Source organism: Opisthocomus hoazin, chromosome 8 (assembly GCF_030867145.1).
Source record: "Opisthocomus hoazin isolate bOpiHoa1 chromosome 8, bOpiHoa1.hap1, whole genome shotgun sequence".
Taxonomy (NCBI): Eukaryota; Metazoa; Chordata; class Aves; order Opisthocomiformes; family Opisthocomidae; genus Opisthocomus; species Opisthocomus hoazin.
Genome location: NC_134421.1, coordinates 45,486,141 through 45,503,625, shown reverse-complemented (window position 1 = coordinate 45,503,625; position 17,485 = coordinate 45,486,141). Strand labels below are relative to the sequence as shown.

Sequence of the window (17,485 nt, the reverse complement as noted above, 5' to 3'; positions counted from 1 at the left end):
ATTAAGGAGCACTTAAAGGGAAAACCAGAAATACCTTCTTTTACTAAGGCATCCTGGTTTTCCTTTTTCTAAAGCTACAAACCTGGCAAGAATATGACCCCACTGGTATGAGCTGGAATACATACACTTTTTTGTACATCCTGAGGATCCCCGAGAAAAGCTGTACAGACTTCCAGAACACAGACCTGAAGCCTGCATCTCAACTCTGACAACACAGAGTACCTATCTCACACCAGCGTCTTATTTTTGCAGTATTTAAAGGATCACAACGCACCTTTGTCTCAGCACATCAGCTCTCCTGTGTGAATTCAAAACTTCCCATGCTATGTCTTCAATATATTGAAGACCACAGTTTATGTGAACAAAAAGTAAATTCACACTAAGCTCTGATGTTGTATATTTGTTGGAACAAGACCCATTGTTTTGCGCTTAAAAGCACATCAATATTAGACAAGACAGTAAGCACTGTACAGTAATACAGGCCTTAGGTTTTTTTGGAAATACTGTCAAAGCTAAAGAGAAGTATGGAAACGTTTCCCCTCCTCTTTGCTTCCCCTGAAGAGGGTTCAACAAGAACAGAATTAGTAGACAGCTCAAGTGAACAACACTAATTTTTATTTGTGCTACAATACAGCCACCATAAAACTGGGAAAAAAAAAAAAAAAAAAGAGCTGAACATAAGACTTGCATAGATTTTTTTTTTTTTTTTCAATTATTCTTGTTTGTTTTTTTAAGGCCAAAGACACTCCATTCACTGTCTGGCACAAGGATAACTAACAAGCTTCACTGCAGGTCTGTAATTCTTCAGAAAAAGGAAGAATGACACATTTGGTTTATCTAGTAAGCAAAGCTAATACACAGCTGTGATTTTTTTTTACTCAAATGCTGGAAGTCTTCTGGGAAAGACTTCTTCGTGCTTTGGTTAAGAACTTACAAATCAAAAGCCTAAGTATGATCCTTCTGCAGAAATACATTCTTGGAAATGCATGTGGCATTGTGCACCATATCCCTCTGTTAGAAGGCACAATTGACAAAAAGAACATTCACGAAAAAACAGAAGCCAGTTCTGAAGGGATAAGAGTGACACCCACTGATGTCAACTTTTTTTTTTTTTGTTAATCTGGGCAAGATCTCCTCTTATGTTTCCTCCCTCCAATACCTGTAAAATAACTTCTAATATTCACAAAAAGGAAACATTTCCAGGTATGAAGAGTTGTAGGAAAGAGAAACATGAGCCACCACAGTTTTCTACTGGTGCAGAGTTACTTTACAGACTACATGTGAGTAGCCACTATGCTTCAAGGCACCCTGTGTCAACAGCAAGCAAATGATTATAGGCAGCTTTTTTTTTTTTTAAGCTTCCTTCGCCCTGCATACTTGACGTCTAGTGAACAAAACTGTATGTGGTAGTAAAGGTGATCATTTTGTCTAAAGTGCTTGATGAAAGCAGAGAAACTATAAAAAAGATAAATCAGCGAAACCAAAAGTGGAAGAGTTATATTTCTCACTTAAAAAAAACTAGAAAAATTGGAGCATTTTCACATTTTCTTCTTCCATTAGACAAGACACAGCAAAAAGATCATTCACGGTGAAGAGTTCCCTTAAAGTGTATACAGTTTGTAACACATTTTCTTACATTTCTGGGAGGCAAAGTCATTTGATGTAAGACTCAGGAACAATGTTGCAAAAAAGAAAGTATTATTACAGCTAAGAAATGAAGATTACATAGCAAGTTTTAGTCATTAAAAAAAATCTTTGGGAAAATGCTATTTAATACTTTCAATAACTTTAAATGCCCCAATACTATGTTTTACAGTAGAAATGTAAGAGCCTTTGGAATGCAGCAATGCTTGGTTCTGTGCACATCTTCTCTTAAGACATCATCTTTTTCTTACATTCCACTGAGCAAAAGACCATCCCTTCCACCGGCATGAACTTCTGGCCAATCAGACACTTGCTGCAACAGGAACACAAGAAGCATTCCTCCGTAGCATGCCAGTTGAAGTTGTTGTACGTCACACGCTGAACTTCTGGGTCTATAGCATTATGACAGCCTTGGCAGATCTGTTTAGAAACAAAACAACACTTAAAGGAAGCACACATATCCTCTCTACAAGTACAGTAAAAGCTGGAATTCTTAAATGTTATTGGAGAAGAGCCATTAAAAGAAGCCTTTGAAATGAGTCTTCAGCTTTTGATTTTCCTTTATTTTTAAAGCAGAGTTTCCGATCAAAATGCAGCTGAGGACACAAAACTAAAACGCACATAAGATGTGAATTGCTGCTGGGATAAACTTAGACACTTACAATGGTTAGGATTTCCCAGTGCCAAAATAAACACTTGTTGTGCCAAACAGCAGAGATCATCTTATATTAACCCACACATTAGAAGAGATTCGTTACAAATCTTCCTGTGTGTTGGCAGCTGTAAAGCAGTGCCTAAGGTTACTAGAAAGTCTTGGATGCAGTTAATTTCAAAATTTGGTTGTCAAAAATTACTATTTAAATCATGAAAGTTATGTTTTAAGAGAAAAAAAGCCTCTCCAAAAGGTAATTCCTCACACCTACCTCAGAAGATTATTAGCAGCCAGCTAGAGTTAATAGCTCTTCCCTTTCTTAACCATATAAACTCTCTGGATGCACATTAGACTGAACTCCCAACTAATACGTAGCTAATTTGTAGATATGAATGGACCATCATCTCAAATTAGAGTACCTAGCATAACTAGGAATCAAGAACTACCATCCTTTTCCAAAGTTCTAGCTGTATCCTGTCAGTCACTCTCCTTTATAACTCACGTGGTGTGAAATACAAAGAAAAACTACTCAGACTGCAGTTGCCACTACAGGCTTTGAGCAGACCAGCTGAAGCTGAATCCTGTTGGTCATAATGAACTATGACTGACACGAACGAGATCATAGAATCACAGAAAGTTTTGGGTTGGAAGGGACCCCTAGAGGTCATCTAGTCCAACTCCCCCGCAGCGAGCAGGGACACCACTAACTAGATCAGGTTGCTCAGAGCCCTGTCCAACCTGGTCTTGAATGTTTCCAGGGATGGGGCCTCCACTGCCTCTCTGGGCAACCCGTTCCAGTGTTTCACAACCCTCATTGTAAAGAATTTCTTCCTTATATCCAGCCTAAACCTACCCTGTTTTAGTTTAAAACCATTACCCCTCATCCTGTCACTGCTGTCTCTACTAAAAAGATTGTCCCCATCTTTCCTATAGGCTCCCTTTAAGTACTGAAAGGCTGCAATCAGGTCTACGCGCAGCCTTCTCTTCTCCAGGCTGAACAAGCCCAACTCTCTCAGCCTGTCCTCATAGGAGAGGTGCTCCAGCCCTCGGATCATTTTTGTAGCCCTCCTTTGGACCCGCTCCAACAGGTCCATGTCCTTCTTGTGCTGAGGGCTCCAGAGCTGAACACAGTACTCCAGGTGAGGTCTCACCAGAGCAGAGTAGAGGGGCAGAATCACCTCTCTCAACCTGCTGGCCACGCTTCTCTTGATGCAGCCCAGGACACGGTTGGCCCTCTGGGCTGCCAGTGCACATTGCCGGCTCATGTCCAGCCTTTCGTCTATCAGTACCCCCAAGTCCCTCTCAGCAGGGCTGCTCTCGACCCTTTCATCCCCCAGCCTGTATTGATAGCGGGGATTACCCCGATCCAGGTGTGCAGGACCTTGCACTTGGCCTTGTTGAACCTCATGAGGCTCACACAGGCCCACCTCTCCAGCTTGTCCAGGTCCCTCTGGATGGCATCCCATCCTTCTGGTGTCTCAACTGTACCACTCAGCTTGGTGTCATCTGCAAACTTGCTGAGGGCACACTCGATGTCGCTGTCCATGTCATTGATAAATACATTGAACAGCACCGGTCCCAGTATGGACCCCTGAGGGACTCCACTCGTCACTGGTCTCCATCTGGACATTGAGCCGTTGACCTCTACCCTTTGGCTGCGACCATCCAACCAATTCCTTATCCACCGAACGGTCCACCCATCAAATCCATGGCTCTCCAATTTAGAGAGAAGGATGTTGTGGGGGACCGTGTCAAAGGCTTTACAAAAATCCAGATAGATGACATCCACTGGTCTTCCCTTGTCCACCCTTGTTGTTACACCATCATAGAAAGCCACTAGGTTGGTGAGGCAGGACTTGCCCTTGGTGAAGCCATGCTGGCTGTCTCGAATCACCTCCCTGGCCTCCATATGCCTTAGCATATTTTCTAGGAGGATCTGTTCCATGATCTTCCCAGGCACAGAGGTGAGGCTGACAGGTCCGTAGTTCCCAGGGTCTTCCTTTCTACCCTTTTTGAAAAGGCGTACAATGTTTCTCTTTTTCCAGTCACTGAGGACTTTCCCTGACTGCCATGACTTTTCAAATATCATTGAGAGTGGCTTGGCAACTACAGCAGCCAGTTCCCTCAGGACTCTGGGATGCATCTCATCAGGTCCCATAGACTTCTGTACGAGATGTTTAGCAGTGTTACTTATCTTCATCAATTTTACTCCTCCTGGTACAAAATCCTGCTTCACCACTGGCAAAGTTAAAGCTACTTTCAGAACAGCCTCCTTGCCCCACCAGTAACTTCTATTCAACATCATGAATTGACAAAATACTTGCCTGCTTTTAAGATTCCCCTTTGAGATCATTGACTTGTGCCTGAACTTGCATTCAATTTATACTCTTCAGATACTCCCCACACTGGGAGAAAGCAAGAGTTTCAAGCTCCAGACATACGCGCCCTTCCTTCACAGCACCAACACATGTAGGATGATCTTACCGCAGCATGGTTCTTCACGTAGCAGGGTTTGCAGACTGGCTTGTCATTCACCATTACATAGATTTCCCCAGCCAAAACGCAATCACAGTCAAAACAGCAGAAGTGTTTCAGATGCCAGTTTTGACCTTCCGCTTGAGTATATTCATTGCTGAATATCAGCTATGAGGAAGATACAAATAAATATTAATATATGCATTTGAATAGTATTTCTTTTCATAAAGCTAGCCTCATGATGTTTTGTGATTTCCAAGGAACTCCTGGCAATTCCACTGTTTCAAGTGATTTCAACACGGAAACTGAAAGCATTCACTTGTTCGACTGTCTTCCAAAAGCCTCCATTTCGGTTACTGAGAGCCAACAGGCACCGAAGTCACCAGGCAAGCTGTTCTCCTACGCTGCACAAGGTGTAATTTAGTAAGGCGCTCCCCCTAGTGCCCTTCATGAGCAAACAACTGCTTAATTGGGACTATGTAGAAGAATTTGCACTCGTGTTATTACATCCCACGCCCCTGTAAGACCGCACAAAAACCCCACCAAATCCAAAGCAAACTACGGGTCTTCCCGTGTGTGGAGTGCCCATATCAATTTCAGTTCCCTGCAACTATGATCAGCTAAAACTAGTGAAGGCACTGCATATCCCTGCATACTTCACCAAAAAATCATATTCTCTTCTCAGAGGAGCAAACTTGTGTGCTAAAACAGAGGACTAGTACATTTCCTACCTCATCACATCCAGCACAGCGGGGTTTTTCACTATCACAATAGTGTCTCCCACAGTACAGGTTACCATTCTTCCAGAAATAGATCATGTCTACCAGAAGTTCACTGCAGGTGCAACAGACAAAACAAGCTGGGTGCCACAATTTGTCATATCCAGCACGTTCTGCATAGACAGCTGGGTCACCTTCTTTCATGTTCAGTTTGCAGCGATAGCAGGACTGGAAAGAGGTTATTGTCAAGTGAAATAAATGTTTGAAGTGGTACATTTACAGCAATTACACACTACTGACATCTAATAAATTTCAGTCTGGGAAGGTGGGATGAAAGCATTAGTTCACACCCATGATCAGAGAGCAGTGTGACATGACGCCACAGCGCAGGTTTAACCAAGCAATTCAAAATGATGTACATTCTACTGACACAGCTCTAGCACTGCTTAAATGGATGATTGTCTTTTGCCATATTCAGTCTTGTAACTACAGTTCAGTTCTTAAAAAACACAAGACAATTAAAATTAACCTTCTAGTCTATGAGCATTGCATACTCAAGAATAAGGACAGAATAATGAGGCACCTCCAAAACTAACCAACTAGGATATTACTAGAACACACGACAAGAAAATGGCTGTACTTACAGGTCATGAGAATATTAAGATATATGTGCATCACCAAGGAGAAAAATAAATTGTGACTATTTCAAACTCACTCTCTTTTAAGCTGTGTTCTAGGGATGCTAGTCAGTCATGGCAGTTGTCCAACAGTCTGTGATTAACGATTTTAGGATGAGGAGGGTAATTATGGAAAAGGGACTACGAAGTTTACGAACACAGCTACACTACGAATAGTTCCAAAACATTCACAGTCAGTCTCCTGCCCTACACCTGCTTAGAGAGAGGGTTTTGTCATCAAGTCAAAAGATGCAGCAGGTGATTTATATTACTGAAACAAAAGTTTTAATCTGCAGTTTAACCACCAGTTTGGCATTTCTCGCACTTCAGCTGATCTGTGGACTGAGCTGAACATCCTGGGAAGGTTTTTGTCTACGATTCGCATCAATACAAGCAGAGCCACAAATGGCCTCAGCTTTCAACTGTGCACGTACTTATCTATCTATATGGTTTTGGTTTTTAAAAACGCATCTCGCCTGTAAGGCATATTGATCTGATCCCCACACTTGTTTCAGACAAGCAATTTCAAAATATACATAGAGAGACACCAAAAGGGGAGGAAGAACAGCATGAAAGAGGAACTGTAAACATATATATGCATATAATGCTTATTGACTCTTCTTTCTACTTTAGACCTCATACTCCACCAGGAGTCAATTGGCATGTTTAGTACTTGTCTAGACACAGATAAGGGCAAGAGGATTCCTTTACCTACTATTTCCAACATCCCTAGCCTATGTGGTTAAAAGGTGCATAAAGAAATTTGCTTCTTTACAGGAAGAAAATATGCTGAATATCCATTTTTTCTGTTACTCAGCTTTTAATCATGGTGAAATAGAATTATTATTTTTTGAAAACAGAGGCAATTATTATAGCTATATTTACATTAATAGCCAAGACATTTTTAATAAAAACAGGTTTAAAAGAATTGCAATACATTCCCATAATGAAATTTTTTTTTTTCCAAGAGATTCTATTTACCACAGTCACAGGAATACATGGTTTCAGACTCAGTCTGAAAGACAACTTACAAGAAAATTTAGAAAACAAAGATGCAGAACTAATGGATACAAAAAAAACGTAGACAAGGATGGCAGTTCTCCTGTACAGTATTTAAGAGTTCTTCTCTGTACTTGTTTATTTTGAACCATTAAAAAAAAAAAAAGAAGTTGACATAATGTTATAGCATATAGCTGAGACTAAGTCACATTGCAGAAATCAGACAAAAACCCCTTAAAAATAATGTATCTAAATCCTGATTATTTAGCCCAAGGTAAACTCAGTACCTAACAATAGGTAAGAAACTCAAATGTTCACTTACACTATTAAACACTTCTAAGCCTCTTTCTAAGTCGCTGCGCACAGTGATGAGATATGCCTGGTCTAAACAGCAGGAGGTATACTCAGGTGCTCGAGTAAGAAAACTTTGGAAGTGATAATAGGTATAATGTGACAACAAAGCACCTTTTGATACAATTACTCAAGAGGACAACGTGCCTACTGCCCTTGACTTAATACAGTCCAAGCCAGTTGGCCAGTGTGGTGCGATCCAAGGTGTGCATTTCTGTCAGCCTTTCTTAAGAAACTAAGTAAAGAATTGCTGTGGTGAACCTAAAGTAACCCAGCAAGAGAGGCAGAGGTAACATAAAATGACAGGAACATAATCAAGCCACTATAAAATAATTTTTTAGTGTCTTAGAATCTCTACAACAAGACAATGGCAAAAGTAACTGAATAATTAATTTTAGAAAGTAGCTACAGGTAACCAAATGGCACAGCATATGACTGATTAAGGTAAGTGGGCGTGTCCAGAGCTAAAACTGAAGTGTTAATTTTATACTCTATATGAATTACACCAGAAGTAATATACTGTGTCAGTTTAAAAAACAAATGACAAAAACACACTAAAAAGCACACCACGCCCTCCCAATAACACTGAAAGCCATATTCTACAGCCATGTTAACAAACAAACTTTTATCTCTGTCTGAAACCTGTATACTCATTTTCTGTAAGTAACTTGGAGACAAATAATTTTTGTGATTCATGATTTCTGGAAATCAAGTTACAGGGAGAATGCGTGGCTTAAAGAACCACTGGTAAGAAACAAATTTCACGTTACTTCAGTCACCCTATCCCTATTTTGCATTTATAATTGGTAGCAGAGACACGCACAGCAGAAGTTAGCATGTTATGTCAGAAATACTTGATTAAATCTATAGTTTTAGAAATATCAGTGAATACTGAGTAATTTTACATACCTTATTTTTTGTTTAGCTATTACAAGGCAGATATCAGATGTCAAAGAAGAAAACCAATCAAAGACAAAAAGTCTGAATATGAAAAGGCAGCTAGTCAAAACAGTCGTTATATGGCTTGGTTTTTTGGACATGGGAAGGAGAGATGTTACCTTATTATTTCTTAGTTTCATTTAATTTTAAATATAGTTTGTCAAGTGGGTAATTTTGATGCTCTTCCAAGAGAGAGGAGAAAACAGGCTTCTAAAATTAAACTAAACTCTTGTAGAGGAGAAAAGTGTAGCAATTAGTCCGTAAGACTACACGAGTTTATTATTATTCAGTAAAAGCCACACTGCTATACAGTATCTCCAAGCTAATACGTTTTTGCAACAAGAATGAAAAGGTCATTTAGGAAGTCACTTGCTGCAATGTACCAAATACGCTCAGAAATCAGGGTTCTGTGCAGACATTCCCAATATTTCCCAGTTCCCCTTCTTTCTTTCCCTCCCCAGACTTTCATCATTCCAACTTAACAAACAAATTAACTGGGTTAAAATGACCAAGGAGAGCACAGTAGTATACCCTCTTGTTTTATCTTTCCTTTCTTATACTTACATACTGAGATGCCTTCCGATTTGGGGACTTGTCTTCCATTGCTCCTACAGCAGCTGAGGTGCCTCTGTCACCATTGTTCACGTTATTCTTGTCAGTAGCTCTTGTTTCCACCTCACCAGGGAGCTTGACATCTCCCACGCCAAGTGCCTCATTTTTGTACTTCTTCACAAATTGTTCCATCTGCTTAACTTCATTAGGGGAGAGCTCGTGGCATTTTGAAGGATCCTGATCGTGAGCAGGCAGCTGCTTAGCCAACTGCTTCTTCCTGTACTGTGCGCCTTCCGAGCCAGCAACAGGCTGCTTCTCCTTTGGTAGCATCTGCATATACTGTCTAGCCTGAACCAGGAGGAATGGATATCAGATGCCACTTCAACTATAGACCCATCCTTTTAAGCAAATACGCAACTGAAATCATCTCTACCGTTGTTAGCGACAGTCAAATTTGTCATAACCAAGGTTCTTTCCATAAACGTTAAGCTCCCAAAACACAGTAGATGGAGATAAAACACAGCAGATGCGTTAATTGGCTTCTTCCCAGACTAAGAGACAGGGCTCCTTTTAAGCCTTTTACAGAACAGTTATTACTTCTCAGAGTAAACAATAATTAACATTTACACAGCATTTTGTCTCTTCAAAGCTATCTAAAATTACTGATCGTCAGTATAGTTTTATAAAGTAGAAGCTGACATAGTTTGCTTGGGGTACACAGCCCATTGCAGAAATAACTCTAGCTAAACAAAAGCGTTCTAGTTTTAATAAAGCAAGGACAAGCCTAAAATCAAAGTTGGTAACTGAATATTAAGTAACTGTAGATTTAGACACACAGAGGCTGATTAATTCACTGAAAAAGGTTATTCTGAGAGGTAGGTCAGAGACAACATGATTCCAGCATGGATCACACAACACTGCGGTACAGTAAATCAGCAATCAAAGTTTCAAAAGTGAAGCAAAACCCTCAGGAGGTTATCTACCATCTCATCTACTTCAGCTGAAAACACACTGAAGAGAGCTCTTCTTTTACATGTCAACACTGACCTTGTTCTTACCATATACAGTAAAAGCTATATGAAAGACCAAGTGTTCCCCTTAACTTTAAACAATGACATAAATCCTTGTGGGGTTGTTCTTAGGTTTTTGGCTTTTAAGCCCACACTCCATGCAATTTTTTCAAGTTTACTAAAAAAGGCAGGTTAGAGAAATTGCACTCCAGGAACCTGGCAGATAACTCATTGCTATATATTAAAAGCCACCTCATCTCCCTGGTTCTCTAGAAGTTCTACAGACAAGTACCCGCATTTGCAAGATGACGCAGGCAAGACTGAATAAGCAGGCACCATATTTCCAGTTTTGAGGAGGAGGAAAAGAAGAGGTACACACAGAATGACTACAAGAGGCAAATTTATCCTTCTGGTGAGCTCTGCTTCTCTATCTCCCATCAACTCCTGCCTTGAACATGAAGAAAAAGTGGGTTGACTTACAAGCGTCTGATTCTGAACAGGAGGAGCCCACTCATAAGTCACAGTATTGATGGATATATTCTTTTTGGCTGGCACTGGATTAGTCAGTATCATTACATTCCGTTTATACATGGGAATGCCATCATTCTTCAGCTTTGCAATAAGGGTCGTGTATTTTGTATCTTCAAAGAGCTTCCCCACTTTCCGATCTTCCTCATTGCTTGTGAGGACATCATGCTCTTCCTGGCCACATTTGCAGTTGCGGCATATTTTTCTGAAATTTATGGAAACAGCAACAAAGTTAGTCTCAGCTGAAAATTACATCACACACCAGCTGCATGCGTAGTAACAACATCACTGGGAACCCAACCCCCCATTTTCAGTGCTTTGATTAGGGAATATACAAGTTATTCTGCAATACGTCAAACACCTCTTGAGGATATTCTTTTATTTCTCCTGCTGTATTATTTACATTCTTTACTCACAGAGATTGTGATCAGATAGATATCAGTCAACTACACTAATGCATTTTGAATATGTTGCTATATCATTCCTACAATTACGTCTCAGTACTGATCATAGACATACATGTCCACCATCACTCACTTACCAGATGTATTATGAGTCGTCACCCATGAGTTAACTTAAATGCATGAACATGATCCCCCCAGCAATCATTTATTCGGGATTTTAGTTTTTCAGGTTCTCTTTATACACTCTACACACACTATACTACTTTCTTCATATGCATTTTGCTGCATGTATGACGCTTGGTTATCACAGGGTTCCTACGAAACAAATATTTCCTTGAAGGGAAAAAAAATGCATAAAGCCATATACACAGTGCAATTGCACCAAGTTCTGTCTAGAGTTCAGCATTTAAAGGAGAAGATGAAAGAAAACCTAAAGGCTTATAAGGACAAAGCCTTTCAAACTGCTCTAAACCAAGTCAGAGGTACTCTGGCACAAGTTGCAAAGAGAACTTCCACAGATAACATCCTTAAAAGGTAGAAGGCTTTACTTACTTAGATAGAAATGGTATTCTTCCATATACAACACATTTGAACCCCTTTGATTAAGTGGTATTTGATAGCAATTTATTACTTTAAGCATAATTAAACAATTCACATATAATAAACGGAACCTTGGGTTAGACAAGTTAGTTTACTATTTATTAATGGCTTCGCCAGAGCTTCAGTTCAATGCAGCCAGCCACAGTCTACGGAAATTAGTGAAGCTGGATGTTAATTAAAGGGTCTTACTATAGCCCAAGAAAACAGAAAAGTCTTCTGGATCTCTAGAGTTTGAAAGGGAATAAGCAGTATTTTACCCCACTATTTATTCTTCACACAGTGAAGAGCATAAAACTACTACTTATAAAATGCTTTTCAACCCTGCTTGCCAAAATCCATCAAACTCTAACATTGTTGCGCATCTTGCTTTCTGAAGTCTTGAAGGGAAGATACATACCTTATCTCCAGTCATCTAACAGGTACATGATAAGAACAGACCATAATTACAGCAGGCCCATTAGGTGATGGGAAAGGAAAGAAGAAGGAGGACCTGCGTATAAGTGGTCATGTGAAGTGATGGACAGCCAGCCCCAAAGAGACACACTGCATACATTCACCAGTTTATGCTGTAGGGTACTACCCTTTCAGCGTGTGATGTGACAGATGCTGCCCTGGTCATGTGATTATACAGCAACCATAAATTATGATAACTTAAGTTATGAAGCCCACTCCAAATAAAAATAGCTAACTCTGCAATAGAAATGAACCACTTCACTCTAAAAATAACAAGCAAAACAAGAATGTTAAGCAGAACAGACTCTGCTTTGCAACACAAAAACCTAGAGAGATCAGTAACTGAAGTGTAAGCTGTCTAACACCTTGAATGACTTCCAACTCATTTCCACAACAGGAAAGATGCACAGAATTTCAAAGCCAATAGTCATCTGGATACCTAGTAAACACTAAGCACTTGCAATCTCCCAGCTTATCAAAACATTCAAGCATGAACTAGCATTGCCCATTAACCCTGAATGCTGCGCTATGCAACTCAAGGACTCACAACATGCAATTTTGCAAGACCTTCAGCATCAGTCTACAAGAGTCCTTTACCTAGCTCATATTTAAAAACTATTTAATATACTAATAGAGCAATTTATATTCAGTTTGCTCACCTTTTAAAGTGTGCACCTGGTTATACCTTATTACCAACTCTCAATCATGTCTTTGAAATCTAATGCTAAGTGACAGAATCAGACCTTATGTTTTGCAGGTTTAGTTCACTATTACATCACGACCACCACACAGCTATATGCCTCACAGCACACATGCAACTTGAATTCAAGTAGTTAGTCCATTTAAACAATATCTTGATATTTTCTTCACTTTTTCAACTTAAGTCTTTAGCAATATCAAGCCTCAGTTTTACTCTTGCTTCTCGACAGGACATGATCCAATACCTTTGGTGAATGAACAGACATTCTCAAATAACCTGCACAGACTCCTGCAAGTCAAGTATAGTCTTGCTGTCTAGAACTGCTCTGCTTGCAAAACAGAACTCTGAACAATTCATATTGTTGTACCACTTGTGTGGTCACAACAGCAGCATGGAAGTTTGCGCAGCTCTGCCTACTGTGTACAGTATCCAGCTACAGTGAAGCAGCATCGACAGCCGGCAGAGACCAGAGCCAGCTCCAACACGGTGTGGTGGAATTCTTCCCCCAAGACTTTCACACGTGCTGGAAAAACCACAAGGGCACCTTATTTTTGCTCATGCTATGTTATGAAATTGCATATCTGTTTTCTAGTAGTAGTCTCTCAGAATGCAGAACAGCTTTGCGATCCTTCTTCTGTTCCCAAAGAGGAGAGCACCCCGACTCAACTGCTTTTATCATCCTCAGTCCCACCTTGAAGGCTTGACATGTCTCACTAATTTCAGCATCCTTGAGAGACGTTTCTTCTGTCCTGATGAATAGACGAACAGATACTTGCAAAGTGAGAGCACACAAGTTGTCCCCAGGTCCTTCCTAGGTCCCTCTGAAAATCAGTATAGAACTACCACGCTTTATACTTGCATTGAAGAGTGAGATACTCAGTAATCTCCCCCCACCCCAGACTTACTTAAATTAAGAATTTAACTGTGTACGTTTCAGTCTAATGTCATTGCTTTGCTCTTTTAAGTTTAAGTGAGTAACTCTGACTTCATGGAGTTTGCAAGAAGCTGTTATAGGGGCTATGTTACAAAATTACAAGTGTAGTGGCCCTGGCATTAGAGCTTGTGAATAATCAAGTCTCCAAACGAAGGAGAAAACAATCTAGAAAGAATGTGGAGAACACTGAGTCACAACTGCTGTCAGCATATCTCAGTAAGTCAGAGACTGTTGCCACTTCCCCTGCTCCTCAAGGCTCCCCTGGATCTCAGCCACATGAAGATATCTGTACACTGCTAACAGCCAAAAAAGGTTTCCTGTCCTGATTTATAATCCCTTTTCTTGAATAATTTCCAGTCCCAAAAGACATCCACAGTTGACATTTACAACACATAACTCTTCCTGCAGAGTACTGTTTACAGTTTAGTCATACCTTCTTCCAGTAAGCTGCCACACCAGAGTCCTGTTTGTTAGTCACTGTGCCTTCTGCAGAAGGGATCTGGCCAATTAATTCTACTTAGAACAGATCAGCTGGTCATTTCTTTGACTCCCATACAGAGATCTTACTGAAGTGACACCACCCCATTACCTCAAATCTATACTTCACAAGTGTGTCTGATAACTGATACTTAATTTTTAATTTTGGTGTTAAAGGAAACACCTGGCATGTGCCAGGAAAAGCACTTGCTATTATATACACACACATATACGTATAGACCTCACCTTATCTCCTTTAGCTCTGTTCAGAACACAGGCAGTGAGAATGTCTTGTTCTTTCTATCTACATTGTCGAAAAGATTTTCCCCCTCACTTGAGGACATTCAGCAAGATCCCTACTGAAGCAGGTATTACAGACTCCTGCTTATGTACTCAGAGTTCTCGGGACTCAAGCAAAGGAGAAAAATGCTCCTGCAGTCAAAATTTCAGCAGTTTCGGAAGCTTTTCCTGTTCAAAATATGGAGGAAGCTTCAAAATTTGTGGAATTAAAAGGTGAATATCACTGTAGAAGACAGATATAGTAGATTGCACCTTGCTTCCAGGTCTTGGGTGGGTAGAATGAGGAAGAAGGAAGGTAAATAGATTCTACTCTCTCTCCCAAGCTGGTGAATTCCTGTGTCCTGGATGTCTACTGACAGCAAGGATACAAAACTTTCAGTTCCTTCTCCGAAACCAAATGCCAGCCATCCTCTTACTTTTCTACGTTTTGGTGTACAGAGAGGAAAAATAATTCGGATCATGAACCTTCCTACACTGGCTTTGCAGCGGCTCCCAGTGACAGGAGAAAGCCATTGCAAGCGCAGAGAAGCCCTCAACAGATAACTGGCAAGTCCTGAGCTATATGTTATGTTTTCTTGCTATTAATGCAGCTACAGTAATTGCAAATGCCTTGAACACTGTCTCAGTACTTGCCTGACAGCCTTAGAACCAGAAAATATTAAAGCTAATGCAAAGCTCTGTCTGCCTTCCAGGGTTTGTATCTGCGCAAAGCTGAAAATGGTCGTTACCAAGCTTAAGATTCTTGTCTCCAAAAACATTTTAATATCTTGGCAAGCTGCACCAGAGACAATTACCACGATCTGGTACACACATGAACAAGGTAAATCAGAACCTTCCCTCCTGCTTTTAGCAACTTCCTACTCCTGTCCCACACCTCTTGAAGAGCAAGCACTCATCCGAGCAGCAACCTCTCACAGCCAGCCTGCCCTGCTCATTTTGCAGAGGCAGTTCTGCAGTCTGAAAGAAGTCTAACACTTGCCTGCTGCTGCAGCTACAGTTGGACGGAAGCATGATTCTGAGGACAACTTTAAAAGCAAAAGCTATTAACACACTAACATAAAGCAGGTAATTCTTCACCGTTCAGCTGCTGTTGCAGACTGTGGCTCTCATTTTATCTGAGTTCAGCTCACAACACTGAGGCTTTCACAACTTCAAAATCTGGGAACAAATTTTACTAATGGCTTTGTTTACCACTGTTTCTGCACTAGCATAAATTAACAGTTCTCCACCTATATAGCCATGTCACATATCGTGCCAAGAACTACAGCAAAAAGTGCTTAAAGAGCACTTGCCACCCCCAGAAAAGGTATTTTCCAAACACCCCCAGTATAGAGAAGAATGGTTTAGCAACTCCATGTAAAACCCTGCTACCAGGTAAGTATACTTGGATTTTTTCGTGCACTTTCCAATCTGACTCCCTGAAGGCAGAACTGAGGCTCTTGGGTGCAAAAACAAAGAAACTGCTCTGAGCTATTTGAGCTTCACCAGTTTTCACTTCATCAGACCAGGGCACAAGAATTACGCGATCTGCTGAAGCTCCTCGGCTCCACCCAGGAGAGGGCAGTGTCACCCTTAAACACAGCACAGCGAGGACCGCAGCCTGCCCGTGCTGCAGGCACAACTCCCGCCTCGCTCACCGTGCTGGCTCTGGCTGGCGTGCAGGCACCTTTCTTCATAGTGCCCGATGGTGCCGCATCTTGGATTTGTGGCTAACGCAGTGCTGACAGCACTTGCTATGGCTGAGAAGTGCTTGCACAGCGTCAGCACTTTCTCTTTTTTAGACTCCATACCCAACTCAGCAAGTAAGCTGGGGGTGGCCAAGGAGCTGGGAGGGGGCACAGCTGACTCAGACTGGCCCCAGGGACACCCCATATCATGTAGTGTCATGCTTGGCAATAAGACGGGGGCTAGAGGATGAAGAAGGCAGGGTTTCCGACTTCCAAAGTGGCCACTGCTGGGAAACTGGCAGGGCATCAGTCTGCTGGTGGGAGGTGGCAAGTGACTGCCTTCGCATCACTTGGTTTTGCTCATTCTCTTTCCTTCACCTGTTAACCTGACTTTATTTTGACCCATGAGTACTCTTTCACTCTTCTCCCCACCGCCCTGCTGTGAAGGGACAGGGAGTGAGCAGCTGTGTGGGTGCTTGGTTGCTGGCTGGAGTCAGCGCACCACTGTTACTCTTCCCAATTTGTAACAGTTTCTCTAACTACAACCCCACTTCAATACCTATCTTTTACAGGTGAGTAATACTGAAATTAATGATTAAACCTGAACTGATTTCAATTATCTGCGTTATAAAGACAATATTCTGTCCACTTGTGCTACAGTTTACTTCTACATAAAATAGAATTTCGGATTTTAAGGTTAACATGACTAGTGAACAGGTGTTTGGAATTCCTCCCTTTCTGTTCAAGCAGTGGACTCCCAAAATCACTGTATCATGCAATGCTAACTAATATATTTTTTCCTTTGAAAACTGTTTACACAGAACTGATTTCAGACTTCACACTCTTGCTGTCTCCAGTAGCAGTTCTGCTGGAAAATCAGCTATTTTCTAACCCATTCTTGAATTGCCTCAATGGCTAGATTTCCAGCTGTTTCGGAGGTATGCATCCTATTTGTCTGACACTTAGATGATGCTTCTCAGACTGCTTCCAGACACCTTATTTACCTGGTCTATCCCATACCGATTCAATTGCCAAATTAAATCTTAACAGCCACTGTTTTTATGTCTTTTTCTTACTTGCTCTTTAATCCACTGCTGTCTACAAGCTCTTGCTTTCAAAGAAAGACGGTGCTCTGACAAGCTATGTATTCAGGACCTGGCACAATGAGCCCTAACCACAGGAACGTAGTGAAATGAGTGTAAAGAAAAACACACACAAAACCCTCCAAATACATACACAGAAGCAGACACATTCTGACTTGGTAATCATGGTATTACGTGACTAAATCACTGAAGACATACTATTTCTTTTTATCCAAAGTTCTTTCCTGTTAAAGTATAAACTAGCAATTACAAGGTCTAACAACAGCAACTAAGAAAAAGAGGACAAAAAAGGAAGAGTTGA

General features: G+C 40.9%; 1 protein-coding gene across 2 annotated transcripts in view; it reads right to left on the bottom strand.

Annotated features, from left to right (window-relative positions):
* Positions 1–230: 230 nt before the first annotated feature.
* Positions 231–17,485, bottom strand: part of TES (testin LIM domain protein) — a 30,239-nt gene continuing 12,984 nt past the window's right edge. For both annotated transcript variants that reach the window (XM_075428957.1, XM_075428958.1), the window contains exons 3-7: positions 10,499–10,751; positions 9,021–9,356; positions 5,503–5,718; positions 4,781–4,939; positions 231–2,064 (exon numbers count right to left, since the gene is read on the bottom strand). In XM_075428957.1, coding sequence (XP_075285072.1) covers positions 1,873–2,064; positions 4,781–4,939; positions 5,503–5,718; positions 9,021–9,356; positions 10,499–10,751 — 1,156 coding nt within the window. In that variant the 3' untranslated portion in view covers positions 231–1,872. The remainder of the gene's footprint in view (positions 2,065–4,780; positions 4,940–5,502; positions 5,719–9,020; positions 9,357–10,498; positions 10,752–17,485) is intronic.